At 44.3% G+C, this 18,753-nt stretch overlaps 2 protein-coding genes across 8 annotated transcripts in view; one reads left to right on the plus strand and one right to left on the minus strand.

Moving 5' to 3' along the window:
- The window catches only part of LOC144987262 (uncharacterized), a 211,522-nt gene extending 209,438 nt beyond the window's left edge, over nucleotides 1–2,084 (plus strand). Inside the window, exon 2 of the mRNA XM_078936476.1 lies at nucleotides 23–2,084. Coding sequence (XP_078792602.1) covers nucleotides 23–2,063 — 2,041 coding nt within the window. The 3' untranslated portion in view covers nucleotides 2,064–2,084. The remainder of the gene's footprint in view (nucleotides 1–22) is intronic.
- pde5ab (phosphodiesterase 5A, cGMP-specific, b) overlaps nucleotides 1–18,753 on the minus strand; it is a 172,615-nt gene that overhangs the window by 69,046 nt on the left and 84,816 nt on the right. For 2 of the 7 annotated variants that reach the window (XM_078936478.1, XM_023965934.2), the window contains exons 1-3: nucleotides 13,261–13,594; nucleotides 10,142–10,646; nucleotides 7,368–7,541 (exon numbers count right to left, since the gene is read on the minus strand). In XM_078936478.1, coding sequence (XP_078792604.1) covers nucleotides 7,368–7,541; nucleotides 10,142–10,646; nucleotides 13,261–13,358 — 777 coding nt within the window. In that variant the 5' untranslated portion in view covers nucleotides 13,359–13,594. Of the gene's footprint in view, nucleotides 1–7,367; nucleotides 7,542–10,141; nucleotides 10,647–10,746; nucleotides 10,941–12,093; nucleotides 12,215–13,260; nucleotides 13,595–18,753 lie in introns of those variants that run through there. The other 5 variants (XM_023965933.2, XM_023965932.2, XM_023965935.2 and 2 more) reach the window with 3 other exon arrangements.

Genomic DNA, 18,753 nt, shown 5'->3' on the forward strand with positions numbered 1-18,753 from the left:
GGAAAACAGAAAAGAAGACCAGGTGGTGGAAGCTACAGAATGAAGAAACTTGTGAGGAATTTAGGCAGAAGTTGAGGCAGGTCCTGGGTGGTCAGGATGAACTTCCAGATGACTGGGAAACTACAGCAGAGATTATCAGGGAAACAGGTAGGAAGGTGCTAGGTGTGTCATCTGGAAAGGGGAAAGACGGTAAAGACACTTGGTGGTGGAATGAGGAAGTACAGGACTGCGTCCAGAGGAAGAGGTTGGCTAAAAGGAAGTGGGATGTAGAAAGGACTGAGGAAGGTAGACAGGAGTACAAGGAAGCGCAGCATAGAGTGAAAAGAGAGGTGGCAAAGGCCAAACAGAAAGCTTACGATGAGCTTTATGACAGGTTAGACACAAAGGAAGGAGAAAAGGACTTGTACAGGCTAGCCAGACAGAGAGACAGAGATGGGAAGGACATGCAACAGATAAGGGTGATTAAGGACAGAGATGGAAAGGTGCTAACAACCCAGGAGAGTGTACAAAAAAGATGGAAGGAGTATTTTGAGGAGCTGATGAACGAGGAAAATGACAGGGAAAGAAGGGAGGAAGATGTGGTTGTTGTGGAGCAGGAAGTAGCAGAGATTGGAAAGGATGAGGTTAGGAAGGCTCTGAAAAGGATGAAGAGCGGAAAGACCGTTGGTCCTGATGACGTACCTGTGGAGGTATGGAAGTGCTTAGGAGAGACAGCAGTGGAATTTCTAACGAGGTTGTTCAATAGGATTTTACAGAGTGAGAAGATGCCTGAGGAATGGAGGAGAAGCGTTCTGGTCCCGATCTTTAAGAACAAGGGTGACACGCAGAACTGCAGCAACTATAGAGGAATAAAGTTGATGAGCCACACAATGAAGCTGTGGGAAAGAGTAGTGGAAGCCAGGCTTAGGAAGAAGGTGGAGATCTGTGAGCAGCAGTATGGTTTCATGCCCCGTAAGAGCACCACTGATGCCATTTTTGCTTTGAGAATGTTGATGGAAAAGTACAGAGAAGGTCAGAAGGAGCTGCATTGTGTGTTCGTAGATTTAGAGAAGGCGTATGACAGGGTGCCGAGGGAGGAGCTGTGGTACTGTATGAGGTCGTCTGGAGTGGCAGAGAAGTATGTCAGAGTAGTTCAGGACATGTATGAGAGAAGTATGACGGTGGTGAGATGTGCTGTAGGTCAGACAGAGGAGTTCAAGGTGGAGGTGGGACTACACCAAGGATCAGCTTTGAATCCTTTTTTGTTTGCTATGCTGATGGACAGGCTGACAGACGAGGTAAGACAGGAATCTCCCTGGACAATGATGTTTGCGGATGACATTGTAATTTGCAGTGAGAGTAGAGAGCAGGTGGAGGAACAGCTAGAGAGGTGGAGGTTTGCTCTGGAAAGAAGAGGCATGAAGGTCAGTCGTAGTAAGACAGAATACATGTGTCTGAGCGAGAGGGATCAAGGTAGAAGCGTTAGGTTACAGGGGGCTGAGGTGAAGAAGGTCCAGGAGTTTAAGTACTTGGGGTCAACAGTTCAGTGTGATGGGGAGTGTGGAAAAGAGGTGAAGAGGCGAGTGCAGGCAGGTTGGAGCGGGTGGAGGAAAGTGTCAGGAGTGTTGTGTGACAGAAGAGTGTCAGCAAGACTCAAAGGAAAGGTGTACAAGACAGTGGTGAGACCAGCTCTGCTCTATGGGTTAGAGACGGTAGCAGTGAGACAGAGACAAGAGGCTGAGATGGAGGTAGCAGAGATGAAGATGTTGAGGTTCTCCTTAGGAGTGACCAGGTTAGACAGGATAAGGAACGAGTACATCAGAGGGACGGCTCATGTTGCCTGTGTTGGCGACAAAGTCAGAGAAGCCAGACTGAGATGGTTTGGACATGTTCAGAGGAGGGATAGTGGATATATTGGTAGAAGGATGTTGGAGATGGAGCTGCCTGGCAGGAGGGCAAGAGGACGGCCAAAGAGGAGATACATGGATGTCTTGACAGAGGACATGAAGTTGGCTAATGTTAGGGTAGAAGATGTCCATGATAGAGTGAGGTGGAAAAGGATGATTCGCTGTGGCGACCCCTGATGGGAAAAGCCGAAAGAGAAAGAAGAAGAGAGTTAGATGAGTTAATTCTTCTCTAAGAGTTCTGGTAAATCGCCTGTCCGTCCTGGGGGAGGATCCCTCCTTCATGTGGGCAACCCTGAGGTTTTTTCGTTTTTTCCGGAATCCGTTTTTTTGGGAGTTTTTCCTTACCGCGAAGGGGGGTCTAAGGGCAGGGATGCCAGTATAGCATTGTCAGTTTGTTAGTTCATTTTAGTATTTTCCTATTGAACTCTTTGTATTCGTGATTCTTTTGAGTTCATGTTTTACTTTGAAGCCCATCGAGACGACTGTTGTTGTGATTTTGGGCTATACAAATAAAATTGAATTGAATTGAACCACAGAAAACCTCCCGGACCAGATCTGATGGAGCCTTTCTTTTTAAAAATGGCTGCTGATTTTATTGCTAGGCCTTTTACAATACTTTTTAATCTGTCAATTGAAATTCAAGAAATTCCTTCCATCTGGAAGTCAGCTTTTGTTACTCCTCACTTAACCCTTGTGCTATCTTAGATGACCCCCCCTTCCATTGAGGTGTTCTCCCTACCATGACAAAGGTGGATAAAGGTGGAAAGATTTCATGTAATCCATGGACACCAGTGAAAATCACAAATCATTGAAGAAAAAGGTTCAGAGCACTGTTTAGTGGGTCTAGATGACCCAACTCCTAATGTTAAAGTGGCTAGGATAACACAAGGGTTACAGAGCTTTTGTACTCAAATTAGCAGTGTGGCAGTGAGGCCTCAGGAAAAAGCACAGTACCATTACTGCTGCTACAAAAGTGATAGATGACATTCTTGTTGCTCTTTACAAAAAGCAGTACTGTGCTGTACTCTTTATTGATTTGTCCAAGGAATTTGACACTGTGGACCACATCGTGTTAAAACAAAGGTTTATCAGTTTTGGCCTTTCAAATCATGTAGTCTCCTGGCTCACAAATTACTTGAGTAACAGAACCCAATGTGTTAGACATGATGGCTTGTGCTCTGCATTTTAAATGTACACAAGGGGGTCCCACAGGGTTCTGTATTAGGACCCCTCCTATTTGTCATGTATATCAATAATATAAGTCAAAATGTGTCTGATGCAAATATGCATTTTTATGCGATGACACAATTATTTATTGCTTTGACCCATCCCCTGCCACTGCTGTTAAATCTCTGCAAAAAGCTTTTGACAGGGTACTGCACAAATTTCATTCATTCGTTCATCTTCTGCCGTTTTATCCCTTTCAGGGTCACGAGGCTGCCGGAGCCTATCCAGGCCACTTGTGGGCAAGGCAAGGTACACCCTGGACAGTTCCCCAGTCTGTCGCAGGGCCACAGCACACATTTCTCCAGCTAAAATGTTGCATCAGCAACTTTCTATGCTGTGGTCTGCTGGTGTGGAGGCATTAGTGAAAGGGACAAAAAGAAACTGGACAAGCTGGTGAAGAGAGCTAGCCCTGTCCTGGGCTGTCCCCTGGACTCAGTGGACTCTGTAGGTGAGAGGAGGATGCTGACCAAGCTGTCCAGCATCCGGAACAACCCCTCCCACCCCCTGTATGCGACGGTGAGGACTATGAGGAGCTCGTTCAGCCAGAGACTGCTGCACCCCCAGTGCAAAAAATCATCCCAACAGCAGTCAGACTATTCAACAACACTGTCTAGGACTGTTGAAAACCGCTGCTGCTATTTATTGCCTCATTTAATCCGTTATTTATACTGTACTTTTACTTCCACCTTGTATTATTTTTATTCTTACTCATTGCTACTTTGTTTTTCGTACTTTCCACCTGCTATTTTCTCTTGTTTTTGGCTGCTGTGACAACCTAATTTCCCCCTGGGGATCAATAAAGTCCTATCTTATCTTATCTTAAAATTAATGGTTAATACAGACAAAAACAAATTATTGCTGTTTTCAAATTCCAGAAAAACACCACAGGGTTTCCTTACAGTCTCCACTCTGGAGGGAAATGAAATTGAGGTGGTTCCTGTGTACAAATATCTGGGAATCTTGATTGATGATGCACTGTCATTCAAGCCCCACATTGAGAATCTTGTTAGGAAACTGAAATTGAAACTGGGTTTTTTATTCCCAAACAAGTGTTGTTTTTCATTTGGGATTAAAAAGCGACTTATCACAGCAACTTTTTTATCCATTTTAGATTATTGAGACCTTTTATATATGAATGCTACAGCTCAATGTCAGATGGATTCTGAGTATCACGCCGCTTTGAGGTTTGTGACAAACTGTGAGGCCTCACCTCATCATTGTGAACTGTACTCTGGAGTGGGACGGTCGTCTCTGTCCACCCGGAGAGTCACACACCGGTGCATTTTAATTTACAAATCTCTTCTTGGACTTTTACCTTCCTACATTTGCAGCTGATCAAGCTGAGGACTGTAGAATCACATGGACTGTGTTCCAATGACCGTCTGTTGCTCGCTGTTCCATTTGCCAGTACAGACCTGGGAAAAAAGGCTTTTGTCTTTTCTGCCCCCTCCACACGGAACACTCTACAAAAGAGCTGGAAATTAAAAGAACTAGTTCCTCGAAATATTTTTAAATCCAGGCTGAGATTGGAATAGAAAGTCACTTTTAACTGTACCTGTTTTACATAAGCCCTCATTTTTATTTATTTTATGTTTTAAATGTTGACATTTTTATTGTAAATGTCATTTATTGTTATCTCCTAGCCAGGACTCCCTTGAAATAAAGATTCTTAATCTCAATGGGACTATTCCTGGGTAAATAAAGGTTAAATAAAAATAAAAAAACCTCTGCACCTTCTTACCCTGCATACAGTTGTTAGGACTGTGGCTCAGGTGTGCTTCCAAAATCACCAAAGCTATGAATTAAACTCTGCTAACAGGCCCTGTTCTAAATCAGGATTGATCTCTCTGTAGGGGGGTCCGTGGAATCCGTCAGGGTGTCAAATGTCCTCAGCAGCAGCAAAAGTATGTGTGTGTGGATGCTTTCCTTCCTCTGGTTCTGATCCAGTAGTCTGAGGTCTAAATCTATATTCTGTTAATAACAACTAGGGGTGTAAGAAAAAATCGATTTGGCAAAATATTGCGATAGTTCATTTGGCGATACTTGTATCGATTCCAAATGCTGTCAGGATGATATTTATTTAATTATTTCTGAGCGTCCTTCAGCGTCTGTCTCTTGTTGTCCACTTCACCCTGCGACCACTAGTTAGCAGCAGAGAACATGGAGCCTCTTAGAGCAGTTCTACTCTGCACAAGACAACAGGAAGACTGCAGCCAGAGGCAGCTTGTTCTGTTGTTATGAGACTTGAAATACTTTGTTTTTCCTTGAAATGGATACCAAACAGAAACTCTGAGCCATGTTGCTGCCAGTAACATAAAAACGAGGATTGTGGTGCTTTTTAGCGGCTCAGATAAATAGGAGTGAAGCACGGCAGCGGATAGGCTAATGCGCTTAGCGTCGGCTAAAATGCTATCGGCAAAGCGGGCTAAAGTTCTGCAGAACCTCCCAGCAATAGTTTCTAGTTCAGTGACCTGATGGATCACAGGGATGTGTACAACGCTCTGAAAGAAGGCCGACATTGTGGCGAGGAGCGTTAGTTTACTGTGAGGCCGCATTTCCACTGCAGGTCTTGATCCTCATATCCGATTTTCTGACTATATCCGATTTTTTTGACGACCCGCTTACATCATCTTTTAAAAGTGACCTGTATCTGATTTTTGCATTTACACTATACAATGCTGAAACTATCAAACGTAGACATTCTGAAGACTATGTAGCAGCATTTCCGCCTTCCGCAGACCTCTTTCGGACTTTTGTGATTGCGGTTGTTATGGAGGCAAGGCGGCGACGGAAGGAGGCGTGGCCTTGGGCGCTCCTGAGGGGATGCATGGGGGAGTAAAAATGAGGGCTGCTCGGCCGTCTTATGTGCTCTCTCTGAGTTTTGAATGAGGAAGTGTTTGCAGATGTGCTGTACTAACAGTTTGATCCAAGTGTTGAACCTTTCCTGCGCGATGACTTCTCTTTTCCGACCGTGGTCAGAAACGCACGGGAGATTTCCTCGGGGTTCTCTTTCCCGTTCTGAACCCTCAGCCTCCAGAGTGGGTTAAGAAAGACTCCAAAACTTTTGGGGGAGACACCTTCTTTTTAATTTACGGTTCTCCGACACTCCCCCGCTCCGCGCTCACACGTGCTCTCCTCTCCTTAAGTTACACACGCGCGCGCACACACACACGGTCCACATCATACACGCCCCCCAAAGAAATAAACGGCTTCTAGCCTGGTCCAGAGCAACGGTGTCCCGCTTCATTAGTTACCGTTTGCGTCTGGACCGGACATAACAGCGGTTTCCGACTACGGTCTGAAGCCTGAGGCTGACAGGTAACACGCTGACAGCAAAATCAGCACAAAAGCACCTTAATAAGTCATGTGATCTCAGTTGGTGGTGTCCTGAGTTGACGTCACTGACGTACGACTCGCATTTACTGGGGAATATCCGATTTGTCTGCTTACATGGCACACGCAAATGCATGTATCCGATTCATATCCGATTTATTTCCACATATGAATGAGGCCTGTATCCGATCTGAGAAAATCAGAATCCATGCGCTTTTGTCCTGCTTACACGTTCACCGGTCATATCCGACCTGTGCCACATGAGAGGAAAAAATCAGAATTGGGTCACTTGAACCCTGCAGTGGAAATGCGGCCTAAGAGAAGGCGTGGCTGCAAAGCTGTAGAGCAGACTGATATGTATTAAACAAAGCCTTTGTCACATTAAAGCAACTTTCCTTCATTCTGTCCTGCATCATCTCACTTTATTGTTTCTGGAAAGAATCAGTCCCCCCCACCCTTTATTTTTGAAGCACCATTCAGGCCCCATAACCGTTTAAAAGCACTAGAAAAGCTACATTAATGCTGAAAATAAACAGCATTCTATTTCCCCAATAGAAACGTATTGGTTAAGGAACATTCATTCTTTGTTTTTTCTTACACTGAAAAATATTTTGTTGTGGAAATCAGACAGTGACTGTTCCCTTTCTATATTTTAACTTACCAAAATAAAAGCACTATGAATTTGCTTTGGTAAATGCAACTTATATATGAGATACAGTTGAAGCGCTTAACATTGTGATCATTAAATAAACGGAATTTGACCATTTTATTACAATGGAAGACATTAAAATTCAGGTAGTTTTTTCAAAGTCATATTTTTCGCCCACACACGCACGAGCATCCACACACACCCACACACGCACACGCATGCAAGCACGAGCATGCACACACGTGCACACCAATGACTGCATAAAACCTCACCTTGTAGGCATTCTTAATGTTGAGCGGTTGGCCCGTTGCAGCGACATGACCCACAATGCCTTTGTTCCATTCCAGCCGGATGGAGCTACTGGACGATTCCTCCAGCGTGGAACCCTCCGCCACATCAAACAAGCGACTGACCAGGAACTTCCTGTTGGAGCTGTCCTCCCCCACCTTTGAACACACACACAAAACACTGTGTATATGGGACTGACTGCTGCTTCAACTAAACCTTCTCATATCTTGCCGAGTCTGTAAATGAGGGAGTTTGGGATAAACCTGGACATTGTCAGAAAGTACCTGGGTGTTCACATCAACAACAAACTGCACTGGTCAGACAACACAAAGGTCCTGCACAAGAAGGGCCAGAGTCGCCTCCACCTCCTGAGGAGACTGAGGTCCTTTGGTGTGTGCAGGCCACTACTCAAGACCTTCTATGAGACCGTCGTTGCATCAGCAACTTTCTATGCTGTGGTCTGCTGGTGTGGAGGCATTAGTGAAAGGGACAAAAAGAAACTGGACAAGCTGGTGAAGAGAGCCTGCTCTGTCCTGGGCTGTCCCCTGGACTCAGTGGACTCTGTAGGTGAGAGGAGGATGCTGACCAAGCTGTCCAGCATCCGGAACAACCCCTCCCACCCCCTGTATGCGACGGTGAGGACTATGAGGAGCTCGTTCAGCCAGAGACTGCTGCACCCCCAGTGCAAAAAAGAACGTTCCCGGAGGTCCTTCATCCCAACAGCAGTCAGACTATTCAACAACACGGTCTAGGACTGTAGAAAACCGCTGCTGCTATTTATTGCCTCATTTAATCCGTTATTTATGACCTGTACTTTTACTTCCACCTTGTATTATTATTATTTTTATTCTTACTCATTGCTACTGTGTTTTTCGTACTTTTCCAACTGCTTTTTTCTTGTTTTTGGCTGCTGTGACAACCTAATTTCCCTCCGGGGATCAAAAAAGTCCTATCTTATCTTATCTTATCTTATCTTATCTTATCTTATCTTAAAGGACCAGAAAATTGTTTTAATTTTTTTGTTGACACAGCAGAAGGAAGTGGAGAAGACTCCACACACGTCATTCACTCATATGCAGCCATATCAGTCATTTTTTAAAGTTTGTTCAAACTTCCAGTTGAGCGATATTCATGACTTCACTTCTGAGGTTACAAATGTAGCCTTCAAAGTGACCAAGGCTCCACAATTACTTTGACTGGTGCTGTTGGGTTTTTACATCTCTAAAAATCAACTTCAAAACTCCTTTTAGTAAAATTGTGTCTAAATCTATGAGTATTCAGTTTTTTTAAATATAACACAGCGATAAGTGGCTCCGGATAATAAAAATGTTGTGATCTAGTAAATCAGATCACAGTTTACGGGATCTTTTATTATTAAAGATCCTGCAGAACCTCCTCCTGTGTTCGGACTGTTTTGGGTTTTCCTCCTTAATTCATTACAATTTAGTGATTTTTAACGTTGTTGCTAGTTGTCAACAATATTAACAGAGTACATTTAAATGAAAAAATGACATTCATGAACCGAATCAGTGGGTTGTCCTACAACCACCACCTGTTATTTTTAAAGCTTCTTCGCTAAATGACTTCCAGTTATTCAAGCTTTCATTGTCGGGACTGTAGCTTGGCTTCTCATCATGAACATGCAACACTAAATGTTGTAGGTGCTTATAAAGGAAACGTCGCCATCTGATGTGAGGAAGCCCAAAAGCAAAGAAAAAAAAGGAGTTTGAACATTTAACTGTAAAAATTAAAAATGACAAATGGCTAAAATTCATTCATTCATTTAAATGAATAGCTAAAATGTGTAGCAACGCATTCACACTTGTTTCAAACCTGTAAAGCAAAAAGTTAGAAATATTGTTTGTTTGTTTTTCCTTTCTACTGTGTATTTTAAAAGCTGTATTCAGCCAACATTCTGTAGTTTAACTTACTGTGAAGAAGTTCTGTAAAGAGTCAGGAAAGCTGACCATCTTCCAGCCTCAGTCTCAGCCTAAACCTAACCCTAAGCCTAAGCCTAAGCGTAAACCCACAGGCTCAGTCTCAGCCTTGCTGGGTTGGTCCTTATCTTGTTGCACTTGTTTGCTGGCTGGTAGCCACTCAGCATATTGTATTTTACATGCAGTCCTCTGATCTGGACTCTGTACCTCCTAATGAACCTTCACCAACGTTAACACTGTTTTCTCTTAATGCCGCATTACCAAATACTCAAATGTTTCATTTTCTACTTGTTGCCTTTTTTATCAAACTAGATAAAAGGTCAGTTTTGCTTCTGCTTCTTCAAAAAAAAGGAATTAAAAACAAAGACTGCACTGCAACAGGTAGCTGATCTCAGACCAGGCTGCTTGCAGTGGATGCTTTGTGTTTTACAGCATTCTCACTTTTTGCTTGAGAACGTCAGGCAGGTTAATTTCCTCACCCGTGTGTGGAGACATATGTCTCATTCTGTGTGCTATGTGTGTGTGTGTGGGGGGGGGGGTAGCTTTCATGGCTAAATTTACCCCAACTGGACGCTGACTGAAACTTGTTTTTAGACCGAGACACAGCCAGGATTGAATCTTCACTTTGCAAAAGTCTTCTGTCTTTCCAAAGAACAGAGTAGACAAAATTCTGCAGAAAAAGTGGAAAAATACTTCTCTATGCAATAAGACACAAAAGTTTTTCATCCATCAGCTGTAAATGAGCATAAAGTTTGGTTTCTGCTGTTGTCTGACGGTTGTCATGGTAACAGTTAGAAGCTGTGACAAGAACTCCGTCTTACCAGAAACAGCGAGTAGCGATCTGCAGCAATCAGCTCATTGATGTGCAGGAAGATCTTATGACAGAGGGCGGGCACATCCAGATGGCTGGACACGTCCTTGACCAGCTCCAGCAGCCGGGCGCAGCGATCACCCCCCGTACGGTCTCCCCCCGTGACCCCGCCCTCGCCCATCGCAGAGCCCAAGACAGGAAGAGCCTCTCGCTCAGAGTCACTCAGGAACGTCAGGGCGCCCTCGGAGTCTTTGACCACGATGGGTCGAAGCGGCCGGTCGAACTCGGAAGCAGAGATTTTGCGAGTGGGCGTGCCGGGACATGGGCTGGGAATCGAGGCTGGGGAGGGACAGCGGTTGTCCAGGAGGCTAAGAGTCGGGGGGAGGACGGCGGAGGCAGAAGAATGGCTGAAGTCTGTGGAGGACGGCTGAGCCTGCTGCTGTGAGGAACCGTCTTTGGACGTGGAGGACTGGATGGTGTGGACACGTTCAGCGAACCAGGCGTTCACCATTTCCCTGAGGAAACACAAAGGAAGACGTCACGGTGATGACACACAGCTGGAAGAAAAAGGAAGAGAGGACAGACATTCTATCAGTGAAAAGAGTCAAACGACACCTGCTGGACTGGACTTTAGGATTCTGGCTCAATTTGGGTCTAAAAAGACAAAAATGAAGCAGTAAGTCTGGATCAACGTAGAGGGAGGTTCTCAGGCATGATGTGGAGGGCGTGCTGCGGCGTGGCGCTCCTCGCTCTGCCTCTGATCTGCTGCCAGACTGCAGCTCATGGATGTGCATCAGGGATAAGACGCATGTTCTCAAGTCCAAAGACAGAGAGGACGGCCTCCTGCAGCCTTCTGATAAAAACAGACCTGTTCTACTTTTTGTAATTGTCATTGTTTCAGCACACATTGACCTGTTTGGTAAGTGAAGACAGAAAAAGCTAAAACATGTAAACAATTTGAGGAGAGACGTGTCTAAAAAAACATGCCAAAAGCTAAACAGGCATCGGGATGCTGTCAGTGCTCATAGTTCTCATTTGAAACATGAAGTCCAGCTGCTTTCCATCAAAAACTCACTTTCTGTTGTGATAAGTCAAAGCCTGGAAATGAAGGAGAGACAGCGTTTGTTTGTTGACTGTATATCAGCCCTGGGTGGTTATTGGGGCAATTGCTGGAAACGGTTTACAGATTGAAAAAGCCTTTACAGCTCTTCCTAGAAGTACAGAGGGTGAGGCCGCAAGCCTGACTCACCTCTCAGAAATCCAAAGTTTCCTTCTAAGAACTGCCCAAAGCTCTGTCCAGGTACGGCCTAGAGGACGTTTGGGCCAAAACACAAGCTAACGCCGTCTGCTGAGGGCATTACAGGACTTTTCCCAAGTAGGTTAAATTTAACCAAACACAAGTTTCACAGTAGATACAGCAAATTCCCTGAAAAGAGGAGCAACAGAACAGTCTTCAGCAAAGTCAGACTTCAGAAACCAAATGCAACGGCAGCTTTTTTAGCTAAACTAAAATATGAAGCAGGATTGGCTGAGGAAAAAGAACAAACAGTATGTGAGGACACCACTCAGGAATGAAGTTGTGAATCTGTTGTAACGGTTCCCCCAGAAACATTCAGCTCTCCACCAGAGAACTAATGAGCCGTTAGACCTGCAAAAGTCACGAGGAGCAGCGGCGAGAGCACAATTAAGACAGTAAGTGACAGGCAGCTCCCTCCTGGAGGGGGTTAATCTTTAATCTCAGCAAACCCTTGAGCGGACGTCTCTGAACTCCCTGCAGCAGCGTTCAGCGTTCTGCTGCTGCTGTGCTCCTAACATCTGAACATGAATAAAACGGGCAGCAAATGGACACACGTAACCCAAGACAAATGTAGTTGGTCCTGTCCTTTCGAAGGCGGTTTTGACCTGAGGTGTTGGTGTTTGTGTGCCCCCCCCCCAGCACATAACAGTGATCATGTGACTCACATGGAGTTTTCCTGGAGAAAACCTCGTGTGTCTGGATGTGACTGTAAAGAATCAGACCAGACTTGGCGTCCGCTCAGACCCTCCATCGCTCATGCCTCTCACCCTAAGCTTTGCACCAAAAGTCTTCTGGGGGGACGTCAGAGGCCCACAAAGGACGGTCCGGACTGGAAGACAAGCCTCAGCATGCTGGCTCAAAGTGAGCTGTTGTCCTCTGACTGCTGCTGTCCCCACAGGGCGACACCGATGCATCTACAGTGGGTGTGGCCAAAAAAACGCCTCTGCACTCCATCATGTCTGATGTCCCCCAAATAGTCCTTATTTTATCACGGCACGACTGGAATCAGCACCGGGAGAACCTCATATGTTTACAGAAAAGCCCTGAAGCTGGAGAATTCTGCATGAGGTTGAAATGAATAAAAGCTTAGAACTTCTCCGAAATGGACAAAAACTCAGGAATTGATTCTTTGGTTTTTTAGGAAATATTTCTGCCATTAATTTAAGGACATATTGTCTCTTTCCTGTCAAGACTGTTTTTTCACAGATTGCTTTTACTTCAATAGCTTGAAACATGTTTGTTTGAACGGTTGAATACTTCTGTGTTTTAGATGGGTTGGTTTCTGGAGGCGTGGCCTGCATCTCATTCCATTTGTCTGGATTATTTTAAGGTCTTTTTGTGAAAACGGTCCAAGTTCTAATCTGGGTGTAATGTTTCAGTCCTTCCTGCTCTGGTGCATCCGCTGCTGTTTGAGTTTGCCTGAATTCCTGATGTTCCATCTGCTTGAGTTAGTTTCTGTAAAAAATAATCCTAACAATAAACTGAAGACAGAGGCAGCATAAATGCTTCAACAAAAAGCATTTTGGGGAAAAAACATTTCTTTTTTCTCTCAAGATGAGTGAAGCACCAGCTGTCAATCAATCAGTGTGAAGAAGGAGAGGAGCCTTAAACATTTCTGTGTGGAATTATCATTCATCCAACAGTAAACTGTGAACAGAAACGCTTCCTGACAGCAGTAACTCAATGACTAAAGTTCTGCCTCTGCAGCTGCAGCTGCTGCGCGACAGGTGAGGCCAGGTGAACACCTGAGCGGGGTCACGGGGACCCGCGCCTCAGAGCCACACTAACGCGAGGGGCCGCAGCGCTCCTCCCCTCCATTGTCCCGCCTTTACCTTGATGCCTTGCGCACAAAGTAGGAATGCGAAAAGTCCCGGTGGTCGTCCAGCCACGCTTCCATCCGGTGGCGCTCCGGGGAGCGGCGCTCCTCCATGGCGGGGTCCGGTTCTGCGCTCACATCTGTCCGAGCCGCGTCTGCACGGAACCGGAGAGGTCCTGGGAGAGGCGGACGGAACGAGGATGAGCGCGCGCTTCCTCGTCAGAGGACGGGGGGGCGTCAGCTCCTCACCCCTCCCTCCCCTGCTCCCCCTGGAGGAGGGACGGAGCAGACGCGCCGGTGAGCGCTGAGACGATTCAAGAAAGAAGCGGAAGTCCAGACGGCATGTTTCCGTTTCAGGTCGACATTAACATCTAAAAGTACAAGTATGAACGTCAATCCCCTTTTCTGTTTGTAATCCCACCCCTCCCGTTTTTCTTTAAACATCCTCCAACCACGTTGCCCCCTTTTTTCCTGTCTTGTATCTTTGTCCTCTGTCTCTACAGACCCTCTCCTCCCCCCGTTCCTAAATCAAATGCACACAAATAAAATGTCAATAAAGTTTAGCCAAGAATACACAAGTGGTTTATAGAAATATGCGCCTCGTGTCCAAAGCTGCATAACCCCCTATTGTGTCAGTAAAATCTGTGCAGCGCACACACACACACACACACACACACCCACACACACACACACACACACACACACACACACACACACAGACCACAAAGCCCAGAGAGACCCTCAGACCTCAGTAGAGGACAGAGACCGTGGTGCAGTTTACGCAAGAGCCTCCAACCTGCAAAGTCAAGAAAGCGGTAGATGAACAGGATTCATGTTGGACCAGCTGGACGACGCCTACATCAGTGGAGTAAAGAAGACAGGCCTCATGGTCGACTCTGGAGGAACAAGAAACAGCATTGCTGACCCCGGCAAGTTTAAAGATTTAGACCCAAGATTCCAACCATAGAGCCACACCTTGGAGCTGGTTGATGGTGTAAAAACCACGGGCATTGCTCAAAAGAGACGTACTGTGAAAATCCATCTGAGAGACCACAAAGACGGACCAGTAGACGTCCCGCTGGAGAATCCACTGTACATCCCAGCATTTCTACAGGACATCAAAACTGCAACAGCCCATTGGCCATATTTGATTAAGGTCAGAACAAAGTCAGTCACAAAAAACCTTCATTCATTTTGAAGAAAGTCTACTTTTCCTGAAGAGCATTACAGATGAAGATGATGAACGTAATGTTTGTTCAAACATGGCAGTAAATCTGAAGTCACGATGACGATGTCCTGAAGTTAGAAAGTGTTACAGAAGGAATGAAAATGAATAAAGTGAGAAGCCAAACCTGACATGTAAAGCATTAAAGGTCCATTTGCTCAAGGTAGAAACAGATTCTGGTAAAAAGACAACTAAAGCAGTGGAACCAGTACCGACTGATTGCCAGGCCTGTAAAAGCAATGGATTTAGAAATGCATGAGTTTATAGATGACTTTTCATGAGATGCTTTCACTAAAAGTGATTAGAACTACTGTTAAAGGAACAGACAAGTTCATTTATGATGTTGCACCACATGGTAAAATCCAGTGTATCAGAACAGTCAATGGAAGAGAACTGACAGGAAATGAGTTTCTGTCTCCCCTGAAGAAAAAGGCCATGAGAAATGAAACCACAGACCAGAACCGGTAAAAACCAAATCCAGAACTGAAAATACCACATCCAGAACAATTAAAACCACATCCAGAACCTTTAAATACCACATACCACAACTTTTAAATACCACATACCAGAACCGTTAAAAATCCACACCCAGGACCTTTAAAAATCACATACCAGAACCGTTGAAAAACCACATCCAGAACAATTAAAAACCACATCCAGAACCTTTAAAAACCACATCCAGAACCGTTAAAAACCACATCCAGGACCGTTAAAAACCACATCCAGAGCCATTGCAAACCACATCCAGGGCTGTTAAAAACCACATCCAGGACCGTTAAAAACCACATCCAGGACCATTAAAAAACACATCCAGAACCATTAAAAACCACATCCAGGACCGTTAAAAAACACATCCAGGGCCGTTAAAAACCACATCCAGGGCCGTTAAAAACCACATCCAGAACCATTGCAAGCCACATCCAGAACTGTTAAAAACCACATCCAGAACCATTAAAAACCACATCCAGGACCGTTAAAAACCACATCCAGAACCATTAAAAACCACATCCAGGACCGTTAAAAACCACATCCAGAACTGTTAAAAACCACATCCAGAACCATTAAAAACCACATCCAGGACCGTTAAAAACCACATCCAGAACCATTGCAAACCACATCCAGAACCATTAAAAACCACATCCAGAACCATTAAAAACCACATCCAGAACCATTAAAAACCACATCCAGGACCGTTAAAAACCACATCCAGAACCATTAAAAAACACATCCAGAACCATTAAAAACCACATCCAGAACCATTAAAAACCACATCCAGGACCGTTAAAAACCACATCCAGGACCGTTAAAAACCACATCCAGGACCGTTAAAAACCACATCCAGGACCGTTAAAAACCACATCCAGGACCGTTAAAAACCACATCCAGGGCTGTTAAAAACCACATCCAGGGCCGTTAAAAACCACATCCAGAACCATTGCAAACCACATCCAGAACCATTAAAAACCACATCCAGAACCGTTAAAAACCACATCCAGAACCATTAAAAAACACATCCAGAACCGTTAAAAAACACATCCAGGACCGTTAAAAACCACATCCAGGACCGTTAAAAACCACATCCAGGACCGTTAAAAACCACATCCAGAACCATTGCCAACCACATCCAGAACTGTTAAAAACCACATCCAGGACTGTTAAAAACCACATCCAGAACCATTAAAAACCACATCCAGGACCGTTAAAAACCACATCCAGAACCATTAAAAACCACATCCAGGACCGTTAAAAACCACATCCAGAACAATTAAAAACCACATCCAGAACCATTAAAAAACACATCCAGAACCATTAAAAACCACATCCAGGACCGTTAAAAACCACATCCAGAACCATTAAAAACCACATCCAGAACCATTAAAAACCACATCCAGGACCGTTAAAAACCACATCCAGAACCATTGCAAACCACATCCAGAACTGTTAAAAACCACATCCAGAACCATTAAAAACCACATCCAGGGCTGTTAAAAACCACATCCAGGACCGTTAAAAAACACATCCAGGGCCGTTAAAAACCACATCCAGGGCCGTTAAAAACCACATCCAGAACCATTGCAAGCCACATCCAGAACTGTTAAAAACCACATCCAGAACCATTAAAAACCACATCCAGGACCGTTAAAAACCACATCCAGAACCATTAAAAACCACATCCAGGACCGTTAAAAACCACATCCAGAACTGTTAAAAACCACATCCAGAACCATTAAAAACCACATCCAGGACCGTTAAAAACCACATCCAGAACCATTGCAAACCACATCCAGAACCATTAAAAACCACATCCAGAACCATTAAAAACCACATCCAGAACCATTAAAAACCACATCCAGGACCGTTAAAAACCACATCCAGAACCATTAAAAAACACATCCAGAACCATTAAAAACCACATCCAGAACCATTAAAAACCACATCCAGGACCGTTAAAAACCACATCCAGGACCGTTAAAAACCACATCCAGGACCGTTAAAAACCACATCCAGGACCGTTAAAAACCACATCCAGGACCGTTAAAAACCACATCCAGGGCTGTTAAAAACCACATCCAGGGCCGTTAAAAACCACATCCAGAACCATTGCAAACCACATCCAGAACCATTAAAAACCACATCCAGAACCGTTAAAAACCACATCCAGAACCATTAAAAAACACATCCAGAACCGTTAAAAAACACATCCAGGACCGTTAAAAACCACATCCAGGACCGTTAAAAACCACATCCAGGACCGTTAAAAACCACATCCAGAACCATTGCCAACCACATCCAGAACTGTTAAAAACCACATCCAGGACTGTTAAAAACCACATCCAGAACCATTAAAAACCACATCCAGGACCGTTAAAAACCACATCCAGAACCATTAAAAACCACATCCAGGACCGTTAAAAACCACATCCAGAACAATTAAAAACCACATCCAGAACCATTAAAAAACACATCCAGAACCATTAAAAACCACATCCAGGACCGTTAAAAACCACATCCAGAACCATTAAAAACCACATCCAGAACCATTAAAAACCACATCCAGGACCGTTAAAAACCACATCCAGAACCATTGCAAACCACATCCAGAACTGTTAAAAACCACATCCAGGACCGTTAAAAACCACATCCAGGACCGTTAAAAACCACATCCAGAACCATTAAAAACCACATCCAGGACCGTTAAAAACCACATCCAGAACCATTAAAAAACACATCCAGAACCATTAAAAACCACATCCAGAACCATTAAAAACCACATCCAGAACCGTTAAAAACCACATCCAGGACCGTTAAAAACCACATCCAGAACCATTAAAAACCACATCCAGGGCTGTTAAAAACCACATCCAGGGCCGTTAAAAACCACATCCAGAACCATTAAAAACCACATCCAGAACCATTAAAAACCACATCCAGGACCGTTAAAAACCACATCCAGAACCGTTAAAAACCACATCCAGGACCGTTAAAAACCACATCCAGAACCATTGCAAACCACATCCAGAACTATTAAAAACCACATCCAGAACCATTAAAAACCACATCCAGGACCGTTAAAAACCACATCCAGAACCATTAAAAACCACATCCAGGACCGTTAAAAACCACATCCAGAACTGTTAAAAACCAGATCCAGAACCATTAAAAACCACATCCAGGACCGTTAAAAACCACATCCAGAACCATTGCAAACCACATCCAGAACTGTTAAAAACCACATCCAGAACCATTAAAAACCACATCCAGGACCGTTAAAAACCACATCCAGAACCATTAAAAAACACATCCAGAACCATTAAAAACCACATCCAGAACCATTAAAAACCACATCCAGAACCGTTAAAAACCACATCCAGGACCGTTAAAAACCACATCCAGAACCATTAAAAACCACATCCAGAACCATTAAAAACCACATCCAGAACCATTAAAAACCACATCCAGGACCGTTAAAAACCACATCCAGAACCATTGCAAACCACATCCAGAACTGTTAAAAACCACATCCAGAACCATTAAAAACCACATCCAGAACCATTAAAAACCACATCCAGGACCGTTAAAAACCACATCCAGAACCATTAAAAAACACATCCAGAACCATTAAAAAACCACATCCAGAACCATTAAAAACCACATCCAGAACCATTAAAAAACACATCCAGGGCCGTTAAAAACCACATCCAGGACCGTTAAAAAACACATCCAGGGCCGTTAAAAACCACATCCAGGACCATTAAAAACCACATCCAGAACCATTAAAAACCA

This window comes from Oryzias latipes, chromosome 18 (genome assembly GCF_053564925.1).
Source record: "Oryzias latipes strain Hd-rR chromosome 18, Olatipes_Hd-rR_3.1".
Taxonomy (NCBI): Eukaryota; Metazoa; Chordata; class Actinopteri; order Beloniformes; family Adrianichthyidae; genus Oryzias; species Oryzias latipes.